Source organism: Drosophila busckii, chromosome 3L, assembly GCF_011750605.1.
Source record: "Drosophila busckii strain San Diego stock center, stock number 13000-0081.31 chromosome 3L, ASM1175060v1, whole genome shotgun sequence".
NCBI lineage: Eukaryota > Metazoa > Arthropoda > Insecta > Diptera > Drosophilidae > Drosophila > Drosophila busckii.
The window spans coordinates 16,378,058-16,404,410 of record NC_046606.1 but is presented as its reverse complement, the minus strand read 5'-3'; the positions used below and the strand labels follow the sequence as shown (position 1 = coordinate 16,404,410).

The window sequence follows — 26,353 nt, the reverse complement described above, 5'->3', positions numbered from 1 at the left end:
TTTTTACCCACCTTTTTATATTCATTAACAATATCAATATCATTTAATCCAGTGACGTGATATTGAGAATCTGCATAAATAAATAAAAAGAAAAAACTTTATAAACTAGAAAAGAAAGAAAAAATACCAAAAATTTGGAATAATAAATCCACTTAAGCAGAGATCAATTGTGATATAGTCCATAAAAAGAAATGATAGTTTCTTCTTCTCTGACACTTACCAGTCAAAAATCCATAAATATTATTATACGACTTTGAAGTAGACTGCGTATGAATAAATGTAAATAAGTTGCATTCAAACAAATAAATTATTGCATCTTGCTTCAAACAGTTCGTAATTAATTCTTTCAATTTGTAAACAATATGGGAAAAACCTGTAACATAAAAACAAAATACTTATGTAGGCTGACAGGAAATTGGCAACAAATTGAGTAACAATCGAAGTTGATTTTATGACTGCTGAATTGTCTTAATGTCTATCTAGCTGTCTGACTGTCTATCTGTCTGTCTGTCTGTCTGTCTCGCAGGCCCACCTTCAACAAAATATGTGGTTGTGTGCACACGCTGGTTGATTGTGCCACAGTGACAACCATAAATTAGCACCCGTTCATTTGGCTGACGCGAGCTTATTAATTACGTATACGTATGGTAAGCCGACTTTAAATTGCGTGCGATTTGGCAATGCTTAAAGGCTGGAATTTTTCAAATTGTCTCACAGCTAATTGCTCATGAATCTTGAGCAGCAATCTTTAGATCCTTAATAGGCAAGCGTAACGCGTAGCGCTGTCAAACCGGATCTCAGGTGACTCATAGCTTGGCGCAAAACGGAGGCGGCGCCTAATCTGGAAAATTGTAAATTATTTAATTGGCAGCGCTGGCAACGCCTCTGCACTTAGAATCGAGAATTTGTGGCTGACAATTGACGTTTAGACATTTCTCACGCGACCGAAAATGCGATCTGAGTTTTTCCATTTACACATCAAGCTAGCTGGCCTATCAAACTGGCTTAACGGCCTAGAACTGAACAGCGATGTGGGTGCCATTTGCATATGCATGCAATCAATATTTGAAATATATGCGCATTAAACTGGATGACTAGTCTGGTTTATAGTGCCAAGTCAAGGCCAAAGCTGCACTGCGTTGCGGTGCGTTGACAAAAAGTACTTTTAATTAGAATATGCGCAATGCGAATGCGAGCGAATGCGAATGCGTTTGCCAAACTAGTTCTGCCAGCTTAGCTTAACTTAATTGGATTAGCCAGCAATTTGCTCTGCTCTTGCGCTGACTTTGGCTGCAAGTGGGCGGCTGGCCGAGTGTGGCAGCTGGGCGGGGCGCTGTTGCTACCTAATTTGTGTTAATTATGACAAATGCTTATGCAGGCTACAAAACGCTCCAAGCGAGGTGTGCTACAACAGTTCGATCTCAAGGCTGTCTAAACATTCTAAAACAAAACGCAGTCAACTGTACTTCATTAATCATATCAATAATGGGGCTCAAAGAAGTTTATTTAAATATGTAGCTTAATAAATAATTTTTTGTTGAGTCAAATTAATTTTCGCGTTCCGCCGCCAGTTTGTTGTTCTACTAACTATTCCTTGCAAGAATCTCTCCGATTATTATTACAATAGACTTTACTCTGCCTTTAACACAGAAGCCTTTGAATCCTAATCTGTGGACTTGAACTTATTTAACTTTTAATAACTAACACTATAAATTAATATTTTTACCATTCGATTTTATGGTATTCAAAGAAGTTTATTTGAAATGTAGCTAAATAAATTACGCATAAATAAAAGTTAACAAACATAAAGGAAACATTGCACAAATAAAATCACTCTTGGAGCAGTAGCCTAGACGCCCGCCAGATTGCGAATGCTGGCCGCACTGAACTGATGGCCACGCGCATACATGGGCACCATATGCTGCTTGTCCCGTCGTACCATGGACTGCACTAGGCTAGCAGAGGCGACACCTTGCTCATTCTCAGCATACTCCTCATAGTCATCCTCCTCAACAGCGGGAAAGAGCACAGGACCAGATCCTGCCGGCTTGCGCGCCTGTTGTTGCACTTTTAAGTGCTTGGGCTTGCGTTGGAAGTAGCTGGAGTAATCTGGACGCGCGCTACTCTTGGTCACCGCCTTGTACTTGTAGTGCTTCAGTCCCGGCGTGCTGTGGACGTGCTTCTTGGCATGTATGTGATTCGAAATGGGCTCCGGACTATTGTTGTTGTTGTTGTTATGGTTGCGTGTCTTGGAAGGACCGAAGCTAGTATGCAGTGATTGTTGCGGCACGGCGGGCTTGTGTATATAGTTGGTGGGCAGCTCCTTGGGCTTGTAGTGCTCGTAGTAGGCATGCTGATGCGGCTGGCTGCTGCTGTAGTGTGGACGATACTCCTTGGGTTCGTTGACAATGAGCGCCTTCCAGTCGCTTTCTTGAACTGCATAGCTGGGATGTGGCTGCAGCTTGGAAGAGTAGTCCTGCTCCTCCTGCGCCTGTGCAGCAGCAATCTCCTTGTAGTAGTTGTCCCTGGCCTGCTGCAGGCGTGTCCTAATGCCCGGCTCCAGCTCCATGGGCACTTGCTTAATACGCGCATGCGGCTTGAACTCGATGAGGCTTGGGATCTTGGGATGCGAGTGCGTTAGATCCTCAATGGGTTTCTTCAGCGGCTTTATGTCCGAGCTGAGCACAATGTGCTCCTGATCCTTGCTATAGTGATTGATCTTTGACTGCGATGTGTCATCATTAATGCTGGCCTCGCTCTCTGGCGTTTCTGTTATGGGATGCGAGTTGGCACCCACGGTCTTGACTATGGCATTGAAGCCCTTCTTGGCATCCGCGGTATAGTGTACGGTGCGTATAGAGCCGTCCGGCTCCAGTATGCTGTAATGTCCTTTGACGCCATCGCCATCGCGCGACTCCCACTGCGACTTGACATCGCCCGTATGCAGATCCTTAACGCCGTAGCTAAAAGCGTACTCGGGATGCTCCTGCAGTCAAAACAAAAAACGCACATTTATTAACAACTATCATTAGGTGTGGCTACCTAAGCTACAGACAAACAGACACACACACACATGCATATATACATGTATGTATGTGTGCATTTGTTTTTTGCTCATGACAATTCAGCATTGAGTTCAAATTTTGTTTCTTTGAAAATTGTGCCAAGGCAAAAACGCGCGCTGTGCACAGTTTGAAAGCCACTGGGCGGCTTGGGTTGGGCCCGCAAACAATTCTACAAAAAAGTCTGCGCTGTGATCTTTTTGATCTGCAGCCGACTTGCAGTCAATTGCAATTGAAATATTAATTAATAACGCATTAGGCTTAAACTAAGATAAGTTTTGGCTTAAGCTGTAGCTTCGCTACACTTTTTGTTGTTGCTGGAGCAGCAGATTAACATAAATGCAATTAATACGCTGCGTTGTCACTTGAATTGTGACTGTGACTTTTTCTTTTGGCTGCTGGCTGTTGGCTGTTGGCAACTGTTGCAGGCAAATTGCAAAAGTATTTCGCATGCTTTAGCGCTAGCTTCAATTAAGCGCAGACGTCCATAAATGGCCACAGCACCATAGCACGGCTACAATCGTGTCTACAGTCTCTCGGCCTGGCCTGGCCTGGTCGCCGTCTCAAGTCTGGCAGTAGTTTTAGTTGTTGCCTGCCTATCAATTTGCTGTTGCTGTTGCTGTCCGCGCAAAACAAATGATTACATTGCGAGTGCGTAACCTGAGCAGCCCCGACAGCAGCGCGGCCTGGGCGCAGTTTGAAACTACAGCAAATAATAATCTTGCAAAAAATCAGTCTGCCTCAAATATATTTTTAATCAAAGCCAACTCGAGCTGATTGCATAAGTGCGAGTGGCTAGTGGCCTGTGGCCACCCAGGAGCAGTTGGTGGTCGGACTGAGCGACTTATTGGCTGCCTTTTGGTGGGTGCGTGTGAACTTTGGCTCATAAATTTGTGCGCCAGTGTGTTTATGATGGCAACAGTGCCGCAATTATATGCAAAGTACGCATACGTTGCATTGGCCGTGCGCGTCAAGTCGTGGGAGAGAGCGCGCAGGCATCTAAAACATGCATATTTCTGCCAAACTGACAAAGCGACAGCCCAACTCGAGCCACGCACAATTCAAGGCGTTTCACTAGGCGGACAGACACTGCGACAGCTTGAGAGCGACGGCGGCCCGAGAGACTGAAAAACTGCAAAACTGGGCGACAACAACTTGTTGTGCGTTGTGCACATGAAAAACATTTTAAAATGTTAAACGCGCCTTGTCATAGCTTTACAGTTACATTGCAAACAATTGTCTCCTATCGACACGCCCCCTTCGACCCCTCCGCCCCTCCCTAACGACTCAACTATGAGTAGGTGCAGCTAAAACTGCGTGAGCTTGCCTTATATGGCGCCAACGTTGATCGCATTGATCGCAGTGTGCGCTGCACGCAAAACGCATTTTCGGCTACCAAAAGCATTCCCTGTTGGACCTCCCCACCCCCTCCGCTCGACGGGCTCATGGAGAAACAATGGCCCAGACCAGGACAGAGGCCAGGCCAGTTCAGCTCATGCCACTTACAGCTTGATTTATGTGGGCGACGCTACTCAATAAACACAAATATTTCATGTGGGTGGGGGCGATCATAAAACGCATGAACAACATTCACTTTGCCAAAAGCGAAAAGTTTCCACGTCTGTGTGTGTTTAATTACATTGCAAGATCATTGCAAGATTGACGAATTTACAAATTACAAATGAAAATACAGTCAACATTCTATATAAGCAACTGTCAACTTAGCTTACTTCAGATTTGCGGAATATAAGATATCTATCAACTTCATTAAAATGAAGGAATTATGAGCTCAAATCAAGCCAGAAAACAGTGAAGTAAAAGAAAGTGAATGCAAAGAAATCCTGTAACAGGATAAAATCTAAGTTAGAACTTTTTTTTGTAACTTAATTAATTTAAACTATGATTTTTTGACTTAAATCAATAAGATTTAAATTTAAATTTTTATATAAATAGCAGAAGAGAAATTATTTTTAGTTTCGTATTATAAAAGTTGAAAATACAAATAACTTATGTATAAATCTATTATTTGTTTATTGTATTATAAAACTTCTAATTAAAAGTTAAATTTTTATTGTCATTTTTAAATACGCTTTTTATAAAAATTGAAAATAAAAGTTCTATGTTGATTTTAGACACAACCTAAAATGAATTTTCATTTGAAAATGTGTACAAATTGGAAAGCCTGCTAAAAACAAAATACAAAATCTTAAGAATAACCTCACTACCAATGATATATGAAGAGATTTAATGAACAGCTGGCAACTTTTCAGCATAGCAATCTAAGTTGCTTATATAGCATGTTTACTGTAGCTACACTTTTGTTTAAAAATTGTTAGGTAAGCTTGAAGGATTAAGCGTGATTGTAGGCTATCAATTGATTACAGCTGGGGCTGGGGGCACTACTTACATATTGTGGTGCATATTCCATCATTTCGTCATCGTCGGTTACAACAACAGGTGCGGAGCTGACACGTCCGCTTGCAACGGGGCGTGTCCAGCTGCAGAGCAGCAGCGTGGTGAGCAGCACCCAGCTGGCGGTGAGGCGGGAGCGGTGGGCCGGCGCCTGGCTGATTATCTAAGGCATTTAAGAGAAATATGAATGTGCATTTTTATCAGCGGAGCGCTTAATAAATGCAGCGATAAAACGAGTTGGCAAACAAATCGCAACAGGCAAAGCGACAACAGTTAATAAATTGGCTACAAAATTATTACGCGATCATGGGCCAATTAATTTGGCCAGCCAAACGACGCGTGTTCAGATGCATTTGCACATTTCTCAAACGTCGCCATGTCATACAGCGTTGTGACAGTTGTCAAATGCTAATGGTAATACGCATACGCCTTGTTGTACCCCTCAAAATTAGCCACTGGCCACTAGACACTACACACTAGACAGTGCAGCTCTTGTCTATGTACAATATGACAGCAATGGCTGCAATGCACAGATTGATGGCTTTGCTTAAGACCAGTAGCTGCCAATTGCATGTGTGTGTGTGTGTGTATTTGTGTGTGTGTGGGAAACGGGTCTGGCAGGATGGCAATCGACACAGCGCGACACGTTGTACAATTCAATTTTCAATTTTCAACTTCAATTCAATTGCCAATTGACTGCATATACACGCGTTGTCGTTGATTTTATTTGTATTTTTATTTTTATTTTTAATTTTGGGCCGAACGCGCCAATAAATTGCAACATTTTTTGGGCCATTTGCTGCCAGCTCGGCCAGATTGGCATGTGTCGCAGTGGCAAAGTCTCATGATGAAACCAGCCTAATTAGCCCACTTGTGCTTCAATTTAAGTGTAACAGAGAGAGAAAGAGAGCAAACTAATGGCTCAAGCGAATGATTTGTAATGCATTCGATGCATTTGGTATTTGATAAGAATGTGGATTCGTGTTGGCTGACAATTTATTTGAAGCAACTCATATTTCCAGCGTATGAAGAGATTTATATCCGTGGAATTTTCAACGTTTCCCAGGAATTTTAAAACTAATGTGAAGTCTTTAAGCAATCGATTTACTCGACCGGCTGCATTGAGCAATAAACTATTGATAACAAAAGTATTTTAATTTAATTTTATATTTATTTATTCACTGAATAATTATGGCGCCCCACACAACTATAAATTAATCTCAAACAATCTTAAAATAAGCATCGAGTTGGGTCCTTGCTACACATATTTTCCTTTTATTAGCAAGACTTACATTAAAGGCTTCAAATATATCTCTTGCTAATAAAGGGAAATTAAATTTCCAATAATTTCTATCGAAAAAAATAAATAAACTGTAACTGAATTTTTCAAGTAATATAAAAGGTTTTGCACAGTTTCCATTTGGTCTGAAAAATTTCAGATTAAAATCTCTAGATGCTTCTCCGACAACCATTTATATTTAATATTCAATTGCAAAAACTTTACAGTTTCAATTGTATAATAAATATGAAAGGTAAAACCATAATTTGTATACTTTTTTCACTTTTGATTTGCTGAAGTTCAGTGTTTATAAAAAATCTTTAGGCCATCCTAATGCATTTATTGCCTGTTATTTATGCATTTGTATTTGATTTGCGCTTTGATTTCATTTAAATTTGCTTCATTTACTTTCACTTTGAGGGTGAAAGTTTTATCTTCAGCACTTTCGCTCTCATTTGAGCCCACAATTTGAGTTCCATTGCAGTTTGGTTGACTGCTACAACACTTACATTAAAGCCACACATTTCCTTAAATACAATTCTCAATAAAATTAAACAATTTATGAATCACTAGCGTTTAAAAAATCGCACGAATAAACAAACGCGTCAACGCCGCAAGCTGCTCTGCTCGTCGTGGTCGTGGTCGTCACTGCAGCTGGTTCAATGTCAAGGACAAAAACGTAATTAAAGCGCTTGTGCGGCATTGCCAAAGTATTTATAGCCAAAGCTTTGGCTCTGGCAAAGCGAAGACGTTTTCCCGGCGACAAGATTTTCCGGCCCAACTGGTTCCAGCTGCAGCCACAGCTACAATTGTTGTTTTGCTTTTGTTTGTTGTTGCTAATGTTTCTCTTTAGTTTTGCCGATCTTTTTGCAGATCAGGCGGCAACGATGCGCGCCTAGCTATGTGGGCAGCCGCTTCCTAAGCCCAGTCTAATTGACTGTCAGCAAACCCGTTTACAGTCATCGACTGCATCAACTTTTGGTTTCAGCTGCACAAGTAAAAGCCGTTTGTCCACGGACCTGCGCTTCACTGCAGCTGTTGAGTGGCATTATAAAATTAATAACGGCCAGGATTACGTTGAAGATTTAATGCAAATTAGTGCAGCATATGACAGCGCAAATCGCCGCTAAGCCTAAGCATGGAAAACATTTAAACAAATCCCATTACTTTCTCGTACTTCCGCGCTTCAGTTAACATTTGCACGGAATATTTACATGATGGAGTTAACATAACAGAAGATTCAGTTACCATAAAGAGTTAATATGATTATCCATATTAAATTCATTCGCAACATTATGAATAATGGTAAGCAAGTCACATGTGTTTATAAAGAAACAACAAAGCTTTAAGATTGGTCGAGCGCTAAAGTATTGGTAGTAAGGCTGAATCCTACATATATCATTATAGATGATAGTATAAAATGGCGTTAAGGCTAAACTTGTGAAACATTTAAACAAATTCAATTACTTTATAGTATTTCCTCGCTTGTATTTTCATTTAACATTTTTAAAGCTACTTGTTACAGAATTTATAGATTATGTTGCTCCAGTTCAGGTCATTTGTTCAGTTGTAGTTTGCGTTGCTTAATGATGTTGCTTGATGCTCACGTAGCTGCTGGCGTGACCATGTCCATGTCCATGATCGTGGCCGCCGTAATGCGCCACATCGTGAGCGCCGTAGCCGTAGCCAGCGCCGTAAAGATCACCGTGGGCGTAGCTCTTGTAGACCTGTGGATGATGCGCATGTCCCAGCTTCTTGACCACAGCATTGAAGCCATGATGATCGTCGGCGGTGTACTCCACCACGCGAGTGGTGCCATCAGCCTCCTTCAGGGAGTAGCTTCCCTTGACCTTGTCGCCATCACGTGACTCCCACTGGCTCTTGTGATCGCCCGTATGTGCATCCTTGACGCCGTAATCAAACTGATATTTGGGATGATGATCGTGATAGTCGTGATGATCGTAATGATCGTGCCCATGTCCATAGGCAGCATAGCCCAAGTGCGAATTATCATAGCCGTAACCGTAATTATCGTGGCCGTAATGATCGTGTCCGTAGCTCTTGTGCACTGGCTCTTCATGCTTGGTCAGCACGCTGTAGCTGGTGGCGTGTCCATAAGGCGCCGCCCAGCACAATCCTGCTAGGACTAGCAGACCCACTACCAATATTCCGCCAAACTGCTGCATTGTTGTTGTTGCTTTGTTGCGCGGATGATGTCTGTACGTTCTTGGTGGGGCGACTGCTCGTTTTTATAGCAACGTTGCTGTGTGGCTCATCGGGCGGTCGCTCTGGGCCAAGCCATTCACCTGCCTTCGATTGGTTAATTAGCTGCTTATAACTTTGCTACAGTTACGAATAGAAATCTTTTTTAATAAATTGAATTAACGATTGCAGCAACAATAACAATACAATTTAATTGCTTCAACTCAAAGTGGAGGGCAATTGCCCAAGTTAAGTATTAAGAATAGACAAGCACGCAAAAATTGTTTATTGTAAGAAAATATGTGAGAAATTTGCAATAAAGTTTAGTTTATTTTAAGTAATAAATAAAAATATATTAAGCGTGAAATGCAAGTAAGCGTTTACATCAATTAATTAAAATTTTTGTAACCTTTTGATGTATTACAATGCTAAATAAATATTTAAAAAATTTATACTTTGCCACTTTGTTTTCAAAAAATATCGTAGTGCAAATTTATTATTCAATTTACCAGATTAATATATATTTATATATATTCCTATATATACTTTCCGTTCATTTCAGTACCTTTATATTGACATATCGTATATCGCATACATCTCATATACATTTTTATTTTATTTTGTTTTTTTTTTCAACTTTTACATTTAACACTTAAAAATTATTTTACTTCTTAGTTTTTATAATATAAATAGAATATTACAATTATGTGCTGAATTAGGTTGGAATTGAAATAAATTCTAATCCAAAAATGCTTCATAACCTTATTTGTAACCTCTGATAAAAACAATTAGGTTCAAAACAATTTGAAGTGTACTTGTACTTCCTGGTCACTCCCAAAATTTTTACATCCTTATTCGCTTTAAAATAATTTAATTTTGGCACTTCATGCTGTCATTTGCGACCTTCACAATTATTTTTACAAAGCATTCTAAATTCTCAGCTTGCCAACACCTATTCAAGCCAACAACAATTACCAATGTTCATAAATCATAAACCATATTAGAGACCAAAACAAAGTGTGTACAATTTGCACAGCTAATGGGAAACATTAGCATGTCTTTAGTCTAGAGCCAATTCGGAAGCAATTCGAGCCCAATGGGACCGCCCGGCGTGAAGCGAATGCCCCCCTTAAGGTGCAATGTGTCTCAAGGTCATTTGGCTGTAAGCACACACTAACAACAATAACAATATTAATAACAACAATTTAAAGTTTGGCTCAAAAATGCAGCGAGGCGCGGCGGCGATTTTTGGTCGATTTGAAAGCGCTTTGATTGATTTCTAGCGGCGGCAACTGCTACAACAACAACAAAAACAACAACCAGTTTTAGTTTGTACTAGTTAAGCTACAACTACAACAATTGTTGAAGCGTAGCTCTGTTCACGCCCCGTTTATTAATTTAGCATTTGTTGTTTGCAGTTCGTTTTTGGTCTGCTTTTAATTGAGCAATGGGGCATCGAATGGGGAATTGGAAAATTTGCAGAAATATTTTAGGCATTTTGGGTTTCGTACACTTTTTCTAGCCTATTTAACCTCCAGAAAGCAAAAATATTCAAATAGATTGTTCAACTATAAATAAGCCATGCATTGTTGTTTAGCCAACACAGTTCCCAAACAGTTTTACCCCAAGCAACAAGCCAACTACTCAGTTGTCCCAATAAACATGAATCCAGCTTTGACTTTAGTATGCTGCGCTCTGCTTGGAGTAGCGGCCGCCAGTTATATTCCTCATGGACATCAGAGCCATGACAATGCTCACGGCTTGAGCTATAGCATACAAGCCCATCACGAAGCTCCAGCCCACAAGTCTTGGCATCATGAGCAACCTCAGCAACATTGGGCAGCTGCACCTCAGCAACATTGGGCACCCGCCCCACACCAACACTGGGCAACTGTGCCGCAACATGTGGAGCACCAGCAGCATCATGATGAACATCATCATCATCATCCCAAGTACGAGTTTAGCTATGGCGTCAAGGACACTAAGACAGGCGACATCAAGCAGCAGTGGGAAACACGCGATGGCGACAAGGTTAAGGGCGGCTACACTATGAAGGAAGCTGATGGCCGCACTCGCGTCGTGGAGTACACAGCTGATGCCCACAATGGCTTCCAGGCAACGGTTAAGCATATTGGCCATGCTGATCATCAGACAGTGCACAAGAGCTATCATCAGGGCCATCATGGACATGGACATGAGCAGGCCAGCAGCTATGTGGATGTCAAGCAGGGTACGGACAGCAAATGGTGGTAAAATGAATTTAATAAACAGTGTCTAAAAAATTTTAAATAAAAAGCGAGCAATTTACGAAGTGTGCAAAAAACTAAATGAATTTGTGCTTTAATTCAATCTATAAAAAGCAGAGCTTACTCTTAGGCATGTGATTACAGTTTTAGAGCCACTGTACTGTAACATACATCTTACATGCAGTTACAGCTTGCTTTGCAGGCTGCTAGATGGCGCCACTTACTGTTAAGCAGCTCTTACAAGTTGCAACTGCAACTTGGGGTAAATAAAATAAAGTTAGTCAGATCTTAATTTTAGTTGTTATTATAAACAATATATTATAAGGCAATTTGCTATTAGATTTCAGACTCTAATTTTTGTGAAAATTATAGATTGACAATGAATTAGCGTATAAAATTTTGTAGATGTACAAATTCAGGCATAAGATAATAATATTGATATTTTTCAATCGTTTGTAAATTTGAGCTGCAATTAGCCATGCTAAGCACTTTTACTTTCCGCTTATAAATCCATAAGTCAAATTATTTAAAAAAATGCCGAGTAAACCGTAAATAATTATAGATGGGAATCATTGTTTCATTTTCATTGTGATATATTTTATTTGAAAACAATATTTATATAAAACACATTAAGTGAATGTAAATCTGATATAATAAACGATATTTCAATTGTTGTATTCCAAAATTTGTATAGCTCCACTTAAGCCTTGCTTTAATATTATTGGTCACGATAAATTTAGTTAGATATGCCTAGCAGTTAATATATACGTAATACAATAATAAAAGCGATGCATACAAAATGTAGATTTTAGCTTTTATATAATAACTTATTCTAGGTACCTATATAAATGAGAATGCGGCATTTTATTCTGCAGTAAAATAAAAATGAAGCTATTGGCGCTGTTGTTGGCTATATTTGTGATTGGATTGCTTAATCAGCGTAAGTTGGATAATGGCGCAGGTCTCAGAATTAGCTTCGAGTATTATTTTTTCAGATCAATTTGCACTGGGCATTCATGATATTCACGTTAATGTTAGCGTTGGTGTAAATGTGAACGTTGGTGTTGAAAGGCCTGCAGGAAACAGGCCTCCAAGAATCAGGCCAACGAGGAGAGCTTTGTGGAGGACAGGTGCAAGCAATGACAATCCCGAGGCTGATTCAGCCGGCTCTTAACTGAATATAAATATTGGTTGAACATTTTGTAATTTGTTTCATTTCTACTTGCTTGGCTGCACATAGCGCTAAGTAAATAGTATTTTTATATACTTGACATTTCAGAAAAGAACTAACTACTGAAGAGCTCATTGCTGAAACGGCACTCACAATAGGTAGACGCAGTAGTTAAAGTGCTTAATTTAAATTAAAGTTAACAGTGGTTTGGTTACATATCATCCGAATACGAGGCACAATGGACTTAACAGCATTGTTTTTGTGCCTCCTATTTAGCGGCTTGGCTCTTTCTTTCTCTATTACCTGTAATATGGAGGGAACCAGTGCAGAAGTTTTGAAAGCTTGCCGATTTTTCGCCAAAGAAAATGAAAAGCTGCGGGAACGTAATAATGCAGAGTTTAGCGCTGCCTATGCCTATAGCACCAATATGACTGAGGAGAATAACCGAGCCATGCTTGCAGCTTATGCGGAAAGTGCGGCCGCTAAGAAACTCCTGGCTCAGGCCTGCAAGGAGGGAAACTATGCAAACTCCATGGACACAGGTGTGCGACGGCAGGCGAGAATTCTGCAGGATTTGGGCATGGATGCTCTGAATGCTGATGATTTTTTGAAGCTAAAGAGCATTATTAGCGCAATGCAGTCCAACTACGCTACCACCAATGTGTGCTCATTTAGAAACGAAAGCGATTGCTCGCTTACTCTGGAGCCACATATACAAGAGCGGCTGGCAAACAGGCGCGATCCCGCCGAGCTGGCATGGTACTGGCGTGAGTGGTATGACAGGACTGGCAAGCCTATGCGTAAAAACTTTGCCGAATACGTGCGACTTACGCGAAAGGCTGCCCAACTTAACGGCTATCGATCGTGGGCGGACTATTGGCTACATTTTTACGAGGATGACGATTTTGAGCGTCAGCTGGATATTACGTTCAAGGCAGTCCTGCCATTTTACAGGCAGCTCCACGGCTATGTAAGATATCGCCTACGCGAACACTATGGGGCTGATTTGGTACCAGCCGAGGGGAACATTCCAATGCATTTGTTGGGAGATTTGTGGGGGCAGTCATGGAACGAGCTGGTGGACTTATTCACACCGTACCCTGAAAAACCGTTCTTGGACGTCACCTCGGAAATGGAACATCAGCATTACAGTGTGCGAAAACTTTTCGAACTGGGCGATCAGTTTTTCCAGTCCTTGGGAATGCGCGCCCTGCCTCAGAGTTTTTGGAATCGGAGTGTGCTAACGAGACCGACAGACCGTGAGGTTGTTTGCCATGCCTCTGCATGGGACTTTTACCAAGACAGCGATGTGCGCATCAGCATGTGCTCCGAAGTGAATAGTCACTATCTGGCCATTGGGCATCACGAGCTGGGACACGTACAATATTTTTTGCAATATGAACAGCAACCGACTGTTTTTCGGGGAACACCCAATCCTGGCTTTCATGAGGCTGTGGGTGATGTTATAGGTTTGTCTGTCATGTCCTCTAAGCACTTAAAAGCGCTTGGGTTGACCCGCAACGCTCGTCTCGACGAAAAGAGCCGCATTAATGAGCTTTTCAAGAAGGCGCTCGCAAAGATTTCGTTTCTACCATTTAGTTACACTTTGGATAAGTGGCGCTTTGCTGTCTTTCGTGGCGAATTAGACGAATCGCACTGGAACTGCGGCTTTTGGCAGATGCGGTCGAAGTTTGGTGGCGTCGAGCCCCCAATTGCTCGCAGTGACAGCGATTTTGATCCAACAGCTAAGTTTCACATAAATGCCGATGTAGAGTACTTACGCTACTTTGCATCAACCATATTCCAGTTTCAGTTCCATAAGGCGCTCTGTCGCCAAGCTGGGCAATACGTTCCGGGTGACAGTCGCCTCACACTCGACAACTGCGATATATTTGGCAGCAAGGCGGCGGGTAAAGCGTTCATGGACTTTTTGTCAGCAGGAAATTCAAGGCATTGGAAGGAAGTGCTCAAGGATTTCACTGGTGACACCCAAATGGATCCGGCGGCACTTCTTGAGTATTTTTATCCGCTATATCAATGGCTCAAACAGGGAAAACAGACGGCTGGGAGTACCTTTGGGTTGGAAGGAGACGAACAAAATTCCTTCCACCTGCAGTGGACTTAGCACTTAGTATGCTATCTAGAGCACGTATAATTAAATGACTTGCCTGCCTAAAATTTTGAAGTTTTTTTTATAAGAAACATGTAAACACAAATAATGATAACTATAATTTCCCAGAAGCTTGATTCTTTGGCACTTTTTTTTATATAACTTTGCGGTTTATCAGCGCAATCATTACAAAACACATTGCTACCGGCTTAAATTCAAAGCCAATTTATGAAGAAATATGGAAAATATTCACATTAATGAATATAAATATATTTAGAAGCAGTGCCGCTAATTAATATGAATAACATACCGGAGACCGAAGCATACTTTTGAGCAAACTGTTACAGCTTGATTATCAGCATGTTAAGTAACAGCGCTAACTTTACAATCTAATAGGTGGCGCCACAGGGCACTTGAATTAAAAGTCGTTAAATAAAATAATAATAATTGCTTCGTTTATGTTAAATCTAGACCTGATTGGGCTCTTAGGGTCTCCCGTACCTTTTGAATAAATTAGTAATTCTTCCAATAATAAAATAAGTTTTCTTTTACCGTCATTGACAGTCCATTCTTTCATTAAATAAATAAATAAGTAAAATTATTTAAGTTGCATGGTCAGACCGTAGTACTTATTGTATATTAGTTGCTATTATTACATATGATAAAAACAATTGAGGTTACTTTGCATAAACGTCGCAAAAGCGTGTTAATAAAATATTTAAATACTTGGCATCGACTTGAATTGAGTAAACGGATTTAAAATAGTTAGCAGCTGCTTTGCGGCGGCCAAACTCACTTTATATGAAAATAAAGTAGAAAATATGCTTAGCCAGTGCCTGGGCTCATATAAATTCATCAATTACACATTAATTTATGCTGTGAAGCAAAGTTTTGCGGTCACATAAATCTGCAAGTGTTGGGGCAGGCCGCAGGATAAAGATTGCGACCCTGGCTGACAGCTGGGCGAAATGAAATGATTGAGGCGCTGGAACTTAATGCTACTTTTAAGTCCTGCCTATGTAAATGATGTTGGACATACATATATTGGTTACAGCAATTGTCGGCCGCGATAAGCCGCCATGAAGGATAAGTATAAACACTTGGATAAATTTTTATTTGTCTGCGTGTTCGCATGTGAAAATCAAAATATAAAAAAAGAAATAATCATCTAATGGGTGCTATTTGTGGGATTAAAACTTTAGCTGCTTCATACGGTTTCATTAAAAATGCAAATGAGCAGTGGAAATTGTGGCCGCTTTAACATAACAAAAAAGCCAGTGGGAGAGCAAGGTGCATGCGGCCAGGTAAGCAAGAGAAAAGTAAATGGTGAAAGCGGCAGTTGAGCAGACCCAGCAGGCGAGCCATGAAATTTATACGAAGAGTTCAACAGTGCAGTTGGCGAATTTATTCGCCAGCGCATGACGAAAGGATAATCAACAATTGTGGATCAGTTTGGACAGACGGTCAATAAATATTGATCAACAAGCTTAAGACAAAGCACAAAGCAAAGCGTAAAGTTCAAGGTAATAAATTTAGATTCTATATATGGAAAGCGTATTTAAGTATCGGCATGTTGCAGGACTGGCTGCTGTTGTGTTGGGTTTGGCTTTTGTTGCCAAAGGCTAACCAGACAGAGTCGAAAAAGTAAAAGAGTCGAAAGTCGAATTAAATCGCCAAGTCCGAATAAATGCATGAAACGAATTGAAAACGAATGCGACGTTCTTATTGCGAACTTGCAACGCCTGCAAAAACTGTTCCCCAGCTCTGTCTCTTTCTCTGGCGGCTCTCATTCTCCTTTGCGTCTTTGGCTTCTGTTATGACACTGAAAAAAAAATAAAAGCAGCGAACAGAAAAGTAAAGTTTTGCCTGATTTCGGCGCCGCTCAAAGTATAATAATGCGCTCCAGCTCCAACTCGAACTACTACTGCGTGCAACGACAATGACGCCACTGTTAGTTTGCCGTCTGCCAGTGGGCGTGGCCTGGGGGGCCATGTGGCTTGTGCCGCTTCAAGTGCACACTTTCTCATGGCTTAGCACTTTGGAGCATGGCTCGCTGACTTTTGTAGTGCCCAGCAGCATCGGCAACTACTGTGGGGGGCTGTGTTCGGCTTATGCAACAAATAATTTAATTTTATGTTGCACACAAAATGGCAGCCCGGACTAAACGCACGAGCCAAACGAAGCGTCCGACGCGACGCGACGCGACAACGGAAAATGCCACTTTACGGCCTGTTTGACGTTGAAGTGGACGTTAAGTTGTGAATATGATGAATATGAAGAGTTGGGCGCTGTTAAAGATGATGCTGGCCAGCCAGCAACAAGCTGTCTAAAATATTGCGCATACGCCGCCTTGCGCTGCCAACGAGGTCGAGCCGTAAAACTGGGCTAAACATCGCATCAGTCGGCACGAGTGTCATAAAAACATAAAAATAAATTGTCGCAATTGAGTTGGAGCGTATTATGCAATATTCAAGCTAGACATTACATCCATATGCATATGTTTGCCTGCCCTTAAAAATGCATACTTGTATTAAGGGCCATTCATGTTTTACGGCCACTCATATTCGGCAAGGGGTCATTTAATTATAATGCACCTTTAATTCTTCTCTAAGAGAGCAGATAACGCAAATGTTGATTATGAAATGAAGACTCTATTCTAGACGAAAGAGCAAAACTTAATTAACATACAGCTAATCAGCATAGTCATAAGAATAAACATTGTTATAAACGTTAAATGCCGATATAAAAAAAAGGTTAAAGATAGAAATTTATATAAAGGAAAAAGGGTACCTTATTTTTTTATTTAAACTATGATTAGTGAATAATTCAGAGTAGTCCAATAAAATTTAATAATATTATACAGAAATATTACAACAGAGTTAGTCGTAAGCAATGGAAACTATTATATATTTTAATGAATACAATCAAGTCCAACTATTTGTTGAATTAGGATAATACCTAAAGATCTTAACACAGCAAATGGTATCAGTTCAAAAATCTTTAGAGTTGGCTATTTGTCAATGGTTAAATACTTATCTTAAAGATTCATAAAAAATGTATATGGACATCCTATGTAATATATTATTAATAATTTCATTCAAAAAGATTGGTGCAAGTGAGATCCCCCCTTTGCAATTAGGTTAAGGTTAATATTCCACTCTCATAACTGTCGAAGCATCCCATTCGACTACACTCAAATTAGTATTGTTTTAGTAAGCCAAACATTTCCATGCATAAATAAATATATTATAATGCGCTCAGAAGACATATTTCCAAAGATGGCAACTTTTAATCGTTTCATATTACTCGCTTAATGGGCATACTTTGGTTTGAAGTCAGCTGCGCGGACGACCTTCAAGCGAGACTCAGACAACAGTGCATTACATAAATACAAGAACAAGTATAATTTGGGTTAATTGCGTAAAATCATAATCATAATTTTTGTGGCAGGCTGGCCAACAGCAGCAGCAGCAGCAGTGGCAGCAGCCACACCACAGCCACATAATACTTGTGATGGAGTGACGGGGCAAGTTGGAGGTGGTGTCGTGTCAGTGTTTTGTACACTTTTGACCTGCTTTTGCTATCGCAAAATGGTTGCCAGCACATGTGGGCTTCTGAGTAAGTAGGAGCAAAGTTTTGGAAGGCTGTCGACACATTAAATGAAATTTAATTCGTGGCAAGCAGCAACGCCAGCAGCAGCAGCAGCAGCAGCAGCAGCTGCTGCTGGACAGGCGCAAAGCGTTAAAACTAGTAGTCAATGTGGCTGGCTAGCTGGCAACAGCAGTATGTAGGGCTATAAAGCCGAAATTGTGTGCATGTCGTTTGGTTTAAAGCCGCAAGTAGCCCCGAAATCCAGCAAAGGCCACAAAAGAATTTCACGCTCTTCTGACTAAATGGTTTTATAGCTTTTGATATTTGCTCATTTGAGTATGGCACGAACATGCGTTGCTGCTGTTGTTGTTCTTGTTATTTATGAGCGGTCAGTCTGCCGCTTCGTTAGCCCTTTTCGGGCTAAGCCTAAAAACGGCAAAACCAATCATATCAAATTTAGTGGGAGCTGTCTGAACTGCTAGCGTAGGCTATATTTCTATTGCCTGGCCTTTTTTGATAAATACATAAATATGCAAGTATATACATATTATATAATTTTGAGGGATTTCTATGTCTTAATCATATTTTATGTGTTTTTATTCTTTGCGCTTCAAGTATTTGATGTCTGATCAGCCTAAAAGCATACTATGTTTTATTTATGTGATTTGTGGCCTTACTCAGCTGTCCGAACAATTAACATGCTGAAAGCATTAATCTCAATTTTGTGCTAGACTGCAAATTACTTTAATACCTTAGTATTCTCACTTTGTGCAGCACTTGGCCCTAAAAATACAAATACAATACAGTATGCCGCCAATTAAGCTACAAGCATTCGGGCTCAAAACGACTTACAAGCGTTAACATTCTAATGGCCTGTTTGGTAGCGGTAAACAGGCAAGCTGCTCAAGTGGCTGCATGAATGGCAAACTGAATAGTCTTGGCCAAAATGCAATGCCTGCCTGGTCGGCTGGCCGGCTGGCTGGTTGGCTGGTTGGCTGACTGGCTGGTCGTTAGGCTCACCGCAAATGCTCCACTTAATGCTCGACTAGGCACAAGGTCGGCAAAATCAACAAAAGCGCCACTGCGGACTTTCGATAATTGGGGCCAGCATGAGCCTCAGGGATAAGCGGCCTATTCCTGGGCACTTCATCAGCGGCGCAATTGAAGCGCCTTATGGGCCGGGGAGACAGCTTACGGGGACCGGGCTACTAAATTACGTTTAGTGGGTTAATAAAATGCCAAGCGTTTTATGCAAATTGAATTAAATGGAGCTCAGCTCTCAGGATCTGGCTCGTTTGCTTGACTTCCGACCAGCACAAAGCGAAAGCATTTCTCACTCTCTTCGTTTCTCTCTCGCTGGATCTCGCTGAAGCAACATTTAATGCATTATTTATAAAGGATTAGCAGGGGCTGAGCAACTGTCATGCATGCCAAACGGAAGATGGCACAAAAACAGGAAGGAAGGAATCCTTTGCCTAACGAGAATTACTAATTGCCACTGTACGTGTATAACGGTAACTCTAACTGTAACTGTACTGTATATGTCTGAGTGTGTGTGTGTGGGTGGGTGGGTGGTCTGGTTTGGTGGGGGTGTTTAGGTGTGTATTGTGCTGCGACTCGCTATTGTTGCTGTTTTTAATTAAATGCATTATGAGACGCTCATTAACAAAGCAAATGAAGAAAGTCAAAAGTGCAAGCCTAAATGACAGACAGACAGACCCTCACCCGGCCAATGAACCTCACACCAGACACCTTGATTGTTGCCACATCAAGAACAATAAAAACAACAACAGCGCCAGCAATGAGAATTGCTGCGGCAATTTAACTGCCTGCACTTAGAGATGAGCGCGTGAAATGAAGTAATAGAAATAAACTAAGATTAATTGATAGTGTCGCTGGTAAATTTCAATTTCTCTCTGTCTGCAAGTCCTGACATCATTAAGCTGCAGCCTTTGATAGTTTGATACTTCCAAAAATGAATCAGGACTGTTTAGTATTTCGTTCAGTGTTTCTTCCAGCCTACCCAAGAAGTGTGATTTGAATTGTATGAATGCTATAATATAAATTTTAAATTAACCGCTTAACAGAGTCTATTATGGCATTGCTGAATTACTCATGAAATGATTCTTAATTTTATCAAGTCAATATAAAGCTCTCTCATTATTATACAACGTTATTTGCAAACATTTGTTTCCGCAGCTTTAAATTACTTCCCTTCACTTATAACGTACAAAAATCTAATTTTATTGCAGAGCATGTGATTACTGAAGACTCGATATTGCTTGAACTAAATTTAATGAAACCTGTGTTCCCTCCAGGATCAGATGGCGTCTCAAGTTGAGTGATTAGATATTGCGCCAGTTCCATATATCTACTTTTACATAGACTATTTGCCTTCTCCGTTAAAAACTTGCGCATTGCCTTCAATCTGGAAGGAATCATTTATTATTCCAATACAAAAGAATGGCATAAGAATTGTCTGTTACACCTACACTTTGAAAAAATAATACTACTGGGAGTAAGCAGTATATAATTTAAGGGGTGCGGCAGCTAATAAATAATTTTTATTTTTTGTTGTATTGATTTGACAGTATTTATTTGAGTTTTGCAGTATTGTCTTGGCTAATAACCTCTAGTCGATCATTCCTAATAACTACTTTTATTATACGAGCTTTACAAGGCAGTAATTTTAGCTACCATGTAATATGAAACAAAGATCGGTGTAAATGTTGTATGCATTTACACTGGCAAAAGAGTTAGTAAGAAAGCCAATTCACTTTTTATTTAGGGATATGTTTCATTGTATAAGGCCTGAGGTTGAGCTACGTCTACCTGGGATTGAAGTTCCAGATAATTTCTCAGAGTCTGAAAAGTACGCATGGCTCTTACAGTTGAAATTGAAGGACGCATCGCAGCAATGCGGTTAAATTGAGTTTGAAGAATCCAAATGAGGGCAATAAAAGCACCTAGGAAAAGGCTTGGTCCACTCCACTGTATTAAATTATCATGAGGGTTATCATGAGGCCCTAGATGTGCTGCTGGATACAGATATAGACGAAGATGTGCTGATGGAAACAGTCATAAAGGCATCTGTGAATGATCTTACATGCGTTGCAACTGGTATGTACTAGAAAAGCTGCTGCTGCATAAGAAATGAAAAGTCTCCATAGGCGGTAGTGGTGCGTCTGGATAGGCGAGTGATTCTCTATAGCAATGCTTTCCTTCGACAGTAAATAGAAAGCTCAGTTATTAAGCTGGAAAAACAGTTTCTTATGGCATTTTTAAACCATAGTTTTTGATTATACAAAATATTTCAATAAAGTTTATTATCAAAATGAAGTGTGGCTCTCTAGCACACACATGGCTATAGAGATATGTTAATGAGCGTGTTAAAAAGCCAAACAAGCAGTAACATTTGAAATGCAGCGAAAGTCCTTTTTACACACAACATGCTTGTTTTGGCTTTGCCATTTTTTGTTTGCGTGTGTGTGTGTATGTGCGGTAAATGAAAATATACGCCGTAACATTTTACATAATTAAGCGACAATGAGTTTATGCATTTGTGTGTGTGTGTGTACAATAAGCATAAAAGCATAGTGCTTGTAGCCAAAATGAGAGTATTCGAGTGAGACACGCAGTGTGTGTGTGCTGGGAGAGTGAGAGCGCCTCAATTATTCTCAGGGGACTTAAGTTAATTAACACATTTTTTACACACAATTTTACTTTGCATTGATGCGCGTCACATTCAGCGCCATTCAGTTGAGAGTGATGGGAGGGGGACGCAATATGCACTGGACTGGCAGGGGGCGTGGCATTAAAGCGTAATTATGCATATAATTTGTTGTAATTTGCTGTGAACGCGATTAACCTGTGCCCAAAAAGTTAAATCAACTCATTAATATGCGATTATCACAGGCAACAAACAGAGACTGAGCGTTGTGCATTAAGACTGTCTGTCTGACATGCATATGCGCTTAAAGTTTAAAGCACATTGCGCTTAAAAATACATTTTTCTATTTACGAGCATGTTTAAAAATATAGTCGAGCTTATCAGAAGCTCACTTGAGCGTTGATAGCGCCGGCAAACAAATTAAATTGTTTTCACAACGCAGCGCGTGTGTGCATTGAAAACGCAATCAAATAAGCTTGCCACGTGCCAAGTTCCCAGAAGGCAGCAAACAGGATAGCTGCCATTAGGCCAACACTCAAGCCCAGGCAGGCAGGCACAGGCGCAAGGCCTCTCAAATTGAGGAGTCGTCCGCTCGCACATGACATTAATATTTATCAGCCGTGCAATTACGATTAGAGCGCACCAACTATTGACTCCAAAGCACTTTTAGCTAAATATAAAAAATAAATAAAATTTAAAAAAACAGAGCACAGCGTCAGACAAAACGATGAGATGCTCGAACAAAATTTATTGATTCGACGCATTGAAATAGTTCTCAGCGGAGCCATTTCAAAGATTTGTACGACCGAAATTTTGGACGTCAGTTGCAGTTGTTTCTGCTGCTGTTTTCTTTTTTTCTGTTTTTTTTTAACGCTGAAATAGCACGCGTAGTTAGACAAAGTGGGCGTGGTAACGGCTATTCAATGAGACAAAGCACCAGTGTCAGCCAGTCAGCCAGCCAGCGAGCCAGCCCCAGACTGAGTTCGCGCTATGTTGAGCATTACGGATTGCTGCTCTTGCTTTTGTTGTTGTTCTATACTTTTTATAGTATTTTTTGGCAATTGGCAACATTGCGCTGTGGTGTGTTATGTAGGCGAAGAGGGGGTGGGGGTAGGGGGCGGCTTGTCTGCTGTGTTGTCGCCTAAACGATAAAGCAATGACAAAAGTCACAGCGAACAGCGATTAAAGTTCAATTGCTGTAACTAGCGATTGTTAGAGCATAAGAATAATGTGCAAAGATTTCAAGATTTTAAAGAAATATTAGCTTGGATATACAGCTAACGTTTTTTTTAAATAAAAGTAAATACTAATGCGTAGAAAGTGATAATTTTATTTATGAATTTTTCTACCACGACAATCAATCGTTTTAAATTAAAGTACAAATTGACTGTCTTAACTATTTATACATTTTTCGATGAGCACTTTCTATATTTTAATAACAATTAGATACTCTCTTTAAACTAAAGTACAAATTAATCATTTTATTTAGTAAAAAAATATATTCATGTGCATTTCGTAACTTCTAACCTGGGTGTCCGTTAAGAATAATTAATTTGGCATTGCAGTATTTATTAACAACTTTGTTAGATCAAATTAAAAGTTCAAGCGCACAGCTGTCTGTCAACAATGTCAACTATTCAGCACACTTTATGTATAGACAGTTATTTATTTCATCTAATTGCATATTTCGGAAGTTGCATAAAGTCGTCAAGGCTGACAGCAACGGTACTTGCAATTAGCCAGGTTAACAACATGTACTTGTGTGGGATTTGCTTCAAAAAGTAAATAACAACAAATGAACAAATGAACAGCGCACCAAGAGCCAAAAAATAATATCTAAGGTACTCTATGGCAACCATAAACGATTTATAAGTAAACAATTGAAATGTGTTGTTCACTAAGTAATTACTTTATAATAATTAGCTTCGTCTCAGCTTATCTTTCATGCTCAAATGTTTCATACGCACATTAGTCCACTTAAGATATTTGTTCATCCTTTTTTGTGCAAGTAATGTTTTTATTATAAAGACTAAACAATAGTATAACGATAAGAGAAAATCTAAAAATAATTTAATAGTTTCTCAGCGCTGCTCTATGCATGCTTGATTAGCTTTATTATTCAACAATAACAAATGAGATATTTAAATTGTACAAACTTTTGTTCCCATCATTGTTTGCTATATTTATCTTATTGCATTTCTAAGTAAATTAAATCAATTCAAGTGTAAATAAAAGCTTCAAACGTTGGGGATTTGGAATTTCGTTCCAATCGAGCGCTAATTGCATTGTTCGGCGTTAAATTTGAGACTGCGACTGCACTAGAGTTCACTGTAGTTGCTGTACTAGTTATACCTTAATTTACAGTTAGTCAACGCCACAACTGGCGCAATGTTTAACCGTAACGGGGCGCTTTAATTTATCTTGTTGTCTAGCTTTTATTTCAACGCCAGTCGCGCTGGCAAATGCACGCGCGTCCGCTTCTCCAAACGTTGACAAATCAAATGCAACTCAAGAGTCACGCTTAAGCATCCGACTATAAATCAAAAGTGCACAAAATGTTATTCGGTCGCTGCACTCGTAAACAAATCATAACGACGGGCGCCCTAATTGGCGGTGCGGTGCTTGCCGTTGTGGCCATTGTTGTGTTCAATACTCATGTCGACTCCAAACCGCCGAAGCCTTGGGCTGTTTATCGCCCCCAATTCCACAAGTGCTACAGAACGCATCCGAATACGACTAACTCCACGTTGGAGCTGGTGCACATTGTTTTCAGACATGGCATACGCACTCCGGTTGATACTTTTCCCACTGATCCCTATATAAAGGACACCTTTGAACCCACAGGCTGGGGACATGTAACCAATGTGAGTCTGCACTAAAAATAAATATTATATGATTGCAAATTGAAAGCTTAAAAACAATTTAGAGGCTTAAAAAGATTTCACCGGATTTAAATATTAAACTCGAATATCAAAATTTAAATGATTGAGTGCATAAGCCAAAAGAAAATTATTTTCCCTTAACGGCAACTTTTTTAAATTCACATAAAAGAAAAAAATATGTTGGTAAGTTGTAATGAGTCTTAAATTCGATCGATTTTAGTTTTAATTTAAAAATACGAGTGGGCCTAAGAGTTTAAAAAAAATATCACTTAAAATAATAAAGATTCTTAAGTTTTATTGATTTCTGTTCAGTTTATGTTATTTTGGTTTTTTTTTTTACAAATTATTCGAGAGCGAAAATTCGTTTGATTTTTTAAAAAGTTTAGATTAAGTATGGGCATAAATCTTCACACGGTTGCTAAGCCAGTTAAGCTTTTACTATCAAACATCTTTGTATTTCTCTAATTTAAAGATGTGAATGGAGTGGCACTTTTGATTTTCCATTAGTTACCTACTACGTATATTTAATTTCTCAATTTTCAGCGCGGCAAGAAGGAACTATTTGACATGGGTCGCTGGCTGCATCGGCGATATGGCGACTTTATGGGTGGCTTTTACAAGCCTGAGGTATGTGACCCAAAAAAATGTTAAATAGTTGCCTACTAATTGCTCAAGTTGACTGCAGCGTCTTCATGCACAAGCGACTGCATCGCCGCGTGCCTTGATGTCGCTGCAAGCTACATTGGCCGGCATGTTTGAGCCACGTGGCACTGTCATGGAATGGCATAAGCAGCTCAATTGGCAGCCCATACCCATACTGTCCGAGCCGCTGGAACAGGATTCAGTAAGAGAAAACAAATAAATCGAAAGCACTTCATTTAATTTATTTTAACTACTTGCTTTGCTAGCTGCTGCTGGTGCGCACGCCTTGTCCACGTTACGCTGAGGCGCGTGATGAGGTCTTCGAGCTGCCCGAGGTCATGGCCGAGCACGCCGCTGAAGCGGATATGTTAAGCGAGCTCAGCAATCTAACAGGCATGCCAGTGCGTACGGCGGAGGATGTAAACTCGTTGTATATAACGCTGCTGGCGGAGCAGGAGTTTGGCTACAAGCTGCCCGACTGGGCTAAGGACTACTTTCCCAAGCGCATGCAATTCCTGGCCGAGCAGAGCTATGTCTATAATGCGTATACGCCCGAGATGCAAAAGATCAAAGGCGGCCCGTTCTTGCGCAAAATGTACAACGAAATGCTGGCCAAGCAGGCAAGCGAACTCAAGCCCCAAGATCGACGTATGTTTATCTATACGGGTCATGATTGGACTGTGGGTAACATACTGTCAGCACTGGGAGTTTGGAAACGTCAAATGCCTCGCTTTGGCGTCATGGCCATATTTGAAACGCACAAGCGGCGCGAAACGGGCGAATTTTACGTCGAGGTAGGTTGGACAATTATTTGAAGCTAATGATTTGTTCTCACGCCTATGACTTGCAGATCTTTCTGCGCAACGATAAGTTTTGCTGTCTGGAGCAGCTCAAGCTGCCTGACTGCGAGCTGCAGTGTCCGCTCGAGCGGATCATTGAGCTTAGCGCGCCCGTGCTGCCCAACGAGCCCAGAGAGCAGCGCTGTCGAGCTCACAATGCCAGCTTTGTGGAGCCAGCGCCGCGTCGCATTGATCAGCACTAGAGTTAAGAGTACTCAGTTTGAATAAACAAATTTAACTTAAATTG

General features: G+C 40.4%; 5 protein-coding genes and 1 long non-coding RNA gene across 6 annotated transcripts; 4 read left to right on the top strand and 2 right to left on the bottom strand.

Moving 5' to 3' along the window:
* Positions 1–1,828: 1,828 nt before the first annotated feature.
* On the bottom strand, positions 1,829–7,950 carry LOC108598256. Its single transcript, XM_017984871.2, has 3 exons — positions 7,921–7,950; positions 5,470–5,637; positions 1,829–2,986 (listed from the first exon to the last, which is right to left on the bottom strand). Exons 1-3 carry the CDS (start codon positions 7,948–7,950, stop codon positions 1,850–1,852), a joined length of 1,335 nt encoding a protein of 444 aa, XP_017840360.2. The 3' UTR covers positions 1,829–1,849.
* Positions 7,951–8,312: 362 nt separating this feature from the next.
* On the bottom strand, positions 8,313–8,939 carry LOC108598255 (adult-specific cuticular protein ACP-20). The gene has a single exon (XM_017984870.1). The coding sequence runs from the start codon at positions 8,937–8,939 to the stop codon at positions 8,337–8,339; it is 603 nt and encodes a 200-aa protein (XP_017840359.1). The 3' UTR covers positions 8,313–8,336.
* Positions 8,940–10,289: 1,350 nt separating this feature from the next.
* On the top strand, positions 10,290–11,208 carry LOC108599615 (histidine-rich glycoprotein). Its single transcript, XM_017986571.2, has one exon. The coding sequence runs from the start codon at positions 10,537–10,539 to the stop codon at positions 11,206–11,208; it is 672 nt and encodes a 223-aa protein (XP_017842060.2). The 5' UTR covers positions 10,290–10,536.
* Positions 11,209–12,556: 1,348 nt separating this feature from the next.
* LOC108599611 (angiotensin-converting enzyme-related protein) lies at positions 12,557–14,536 on the top strand. Its single transcript, XM_017986567.2, is given in 2 exon segments — positions 12,557–14,422; positions 14,424–14,536. Coding segments are annotated over 2 exon segments (1,893 nt in total). The 5' UTR covers positions 12,557–12,610; the 3' UTR covers positions 14,505–14,536.
* A 3,217-nt stretch (positions 14,537–17,753) lies between these two features.
* On the top strand, positions 17,754–20,617 carry LOC108599619. Its single transcript, XR_001915156.2, has 3 exons — positions 17,754–17,882; positions 17,933–18,100; positions 20,326–20,617. It is a non-coding gene; the product is annotated as an uncharacterized LOC108599619 (long non-coding RNA).
* A 3,557-nt stretch (positions 20,618–24,174) lies between these two features.
* Positions 24,175–26,330, top strand: LOC108599612 (prostatic acid phosphatase). The gene is made up of 5 exons (XM_017986568.2): positions 24,175–24,607; positions 25,169–25,252; positions 25,311–25,469; positions 25,534–26,061; positions 26,118–26,330. Exons 1-5 carry the CDS (start codon positions 24,299–24,301, stop codon positions 26,307–26,309), a joined length of 1,272 nt encoding a protein of 423 aa, XP_017842057.2. The 5' UTR covers positions 24,175–24,298; the 3' UTR covers positions 26,310–26,330.
* Positions 26,331–26,353: the final 23 nt, after the last annotated feature.

Coding starts and splice junctions, on each gene's coding strand:
- LOC108599615 (XM_017986571.2), top strand. CDS start 10,537: ATGCATTGTTGTTTAGCCAACACAGTTCCCAAACAGTTTTACCCCAAG.
- LOC108598256 (XM_017984871.2), bottom strand. CDS start 7,950: ATGTTAACTGAAGCGCGGAAGTACGAGAAA. Junction 5,638..7,920: donor AAGCGCGGAAGTACGAGAAA/GTAATGGGATTT, acceptor TAAATGCCTTAG/ATAATCAGCCAGGCGCCGGC. Junction 2,987..5,469: donor TGGAATATGCACCACAATAT/GTAAGTAGTGCC, acceptor TTTTGACTGCAG/GAGCATCCCGAGTACGCTTT.
- LOC108598255 (XM_017984870.1), bottom strand. CDS start 8,939: ATGCAGCAGTTTGGCGGAATATTGGTAGTGGGTCTGCTAGTCCTAGCA.
- LOC108599612 (XM_017986568.2), top strand. CDS start 24,299: ATGTTATTCGGTCGCTGCACTCGTAAACAAATCATAACGACGGGCGCC. Junction 24,608..25,168: donor GCTGGGGACATGTAACCAAT/GTGAGTCTGCAC, acceptor CTCAATTTTCAG/CGCGGCAAGAAGGAACTATT. Junction 25,253..25,310: donor GTGGCTTTTACAAGCCTGAG/GTATGTGACCCA, acceptor AGTTGACTGCAG/CGTCTTCATGCACAAGCGAC.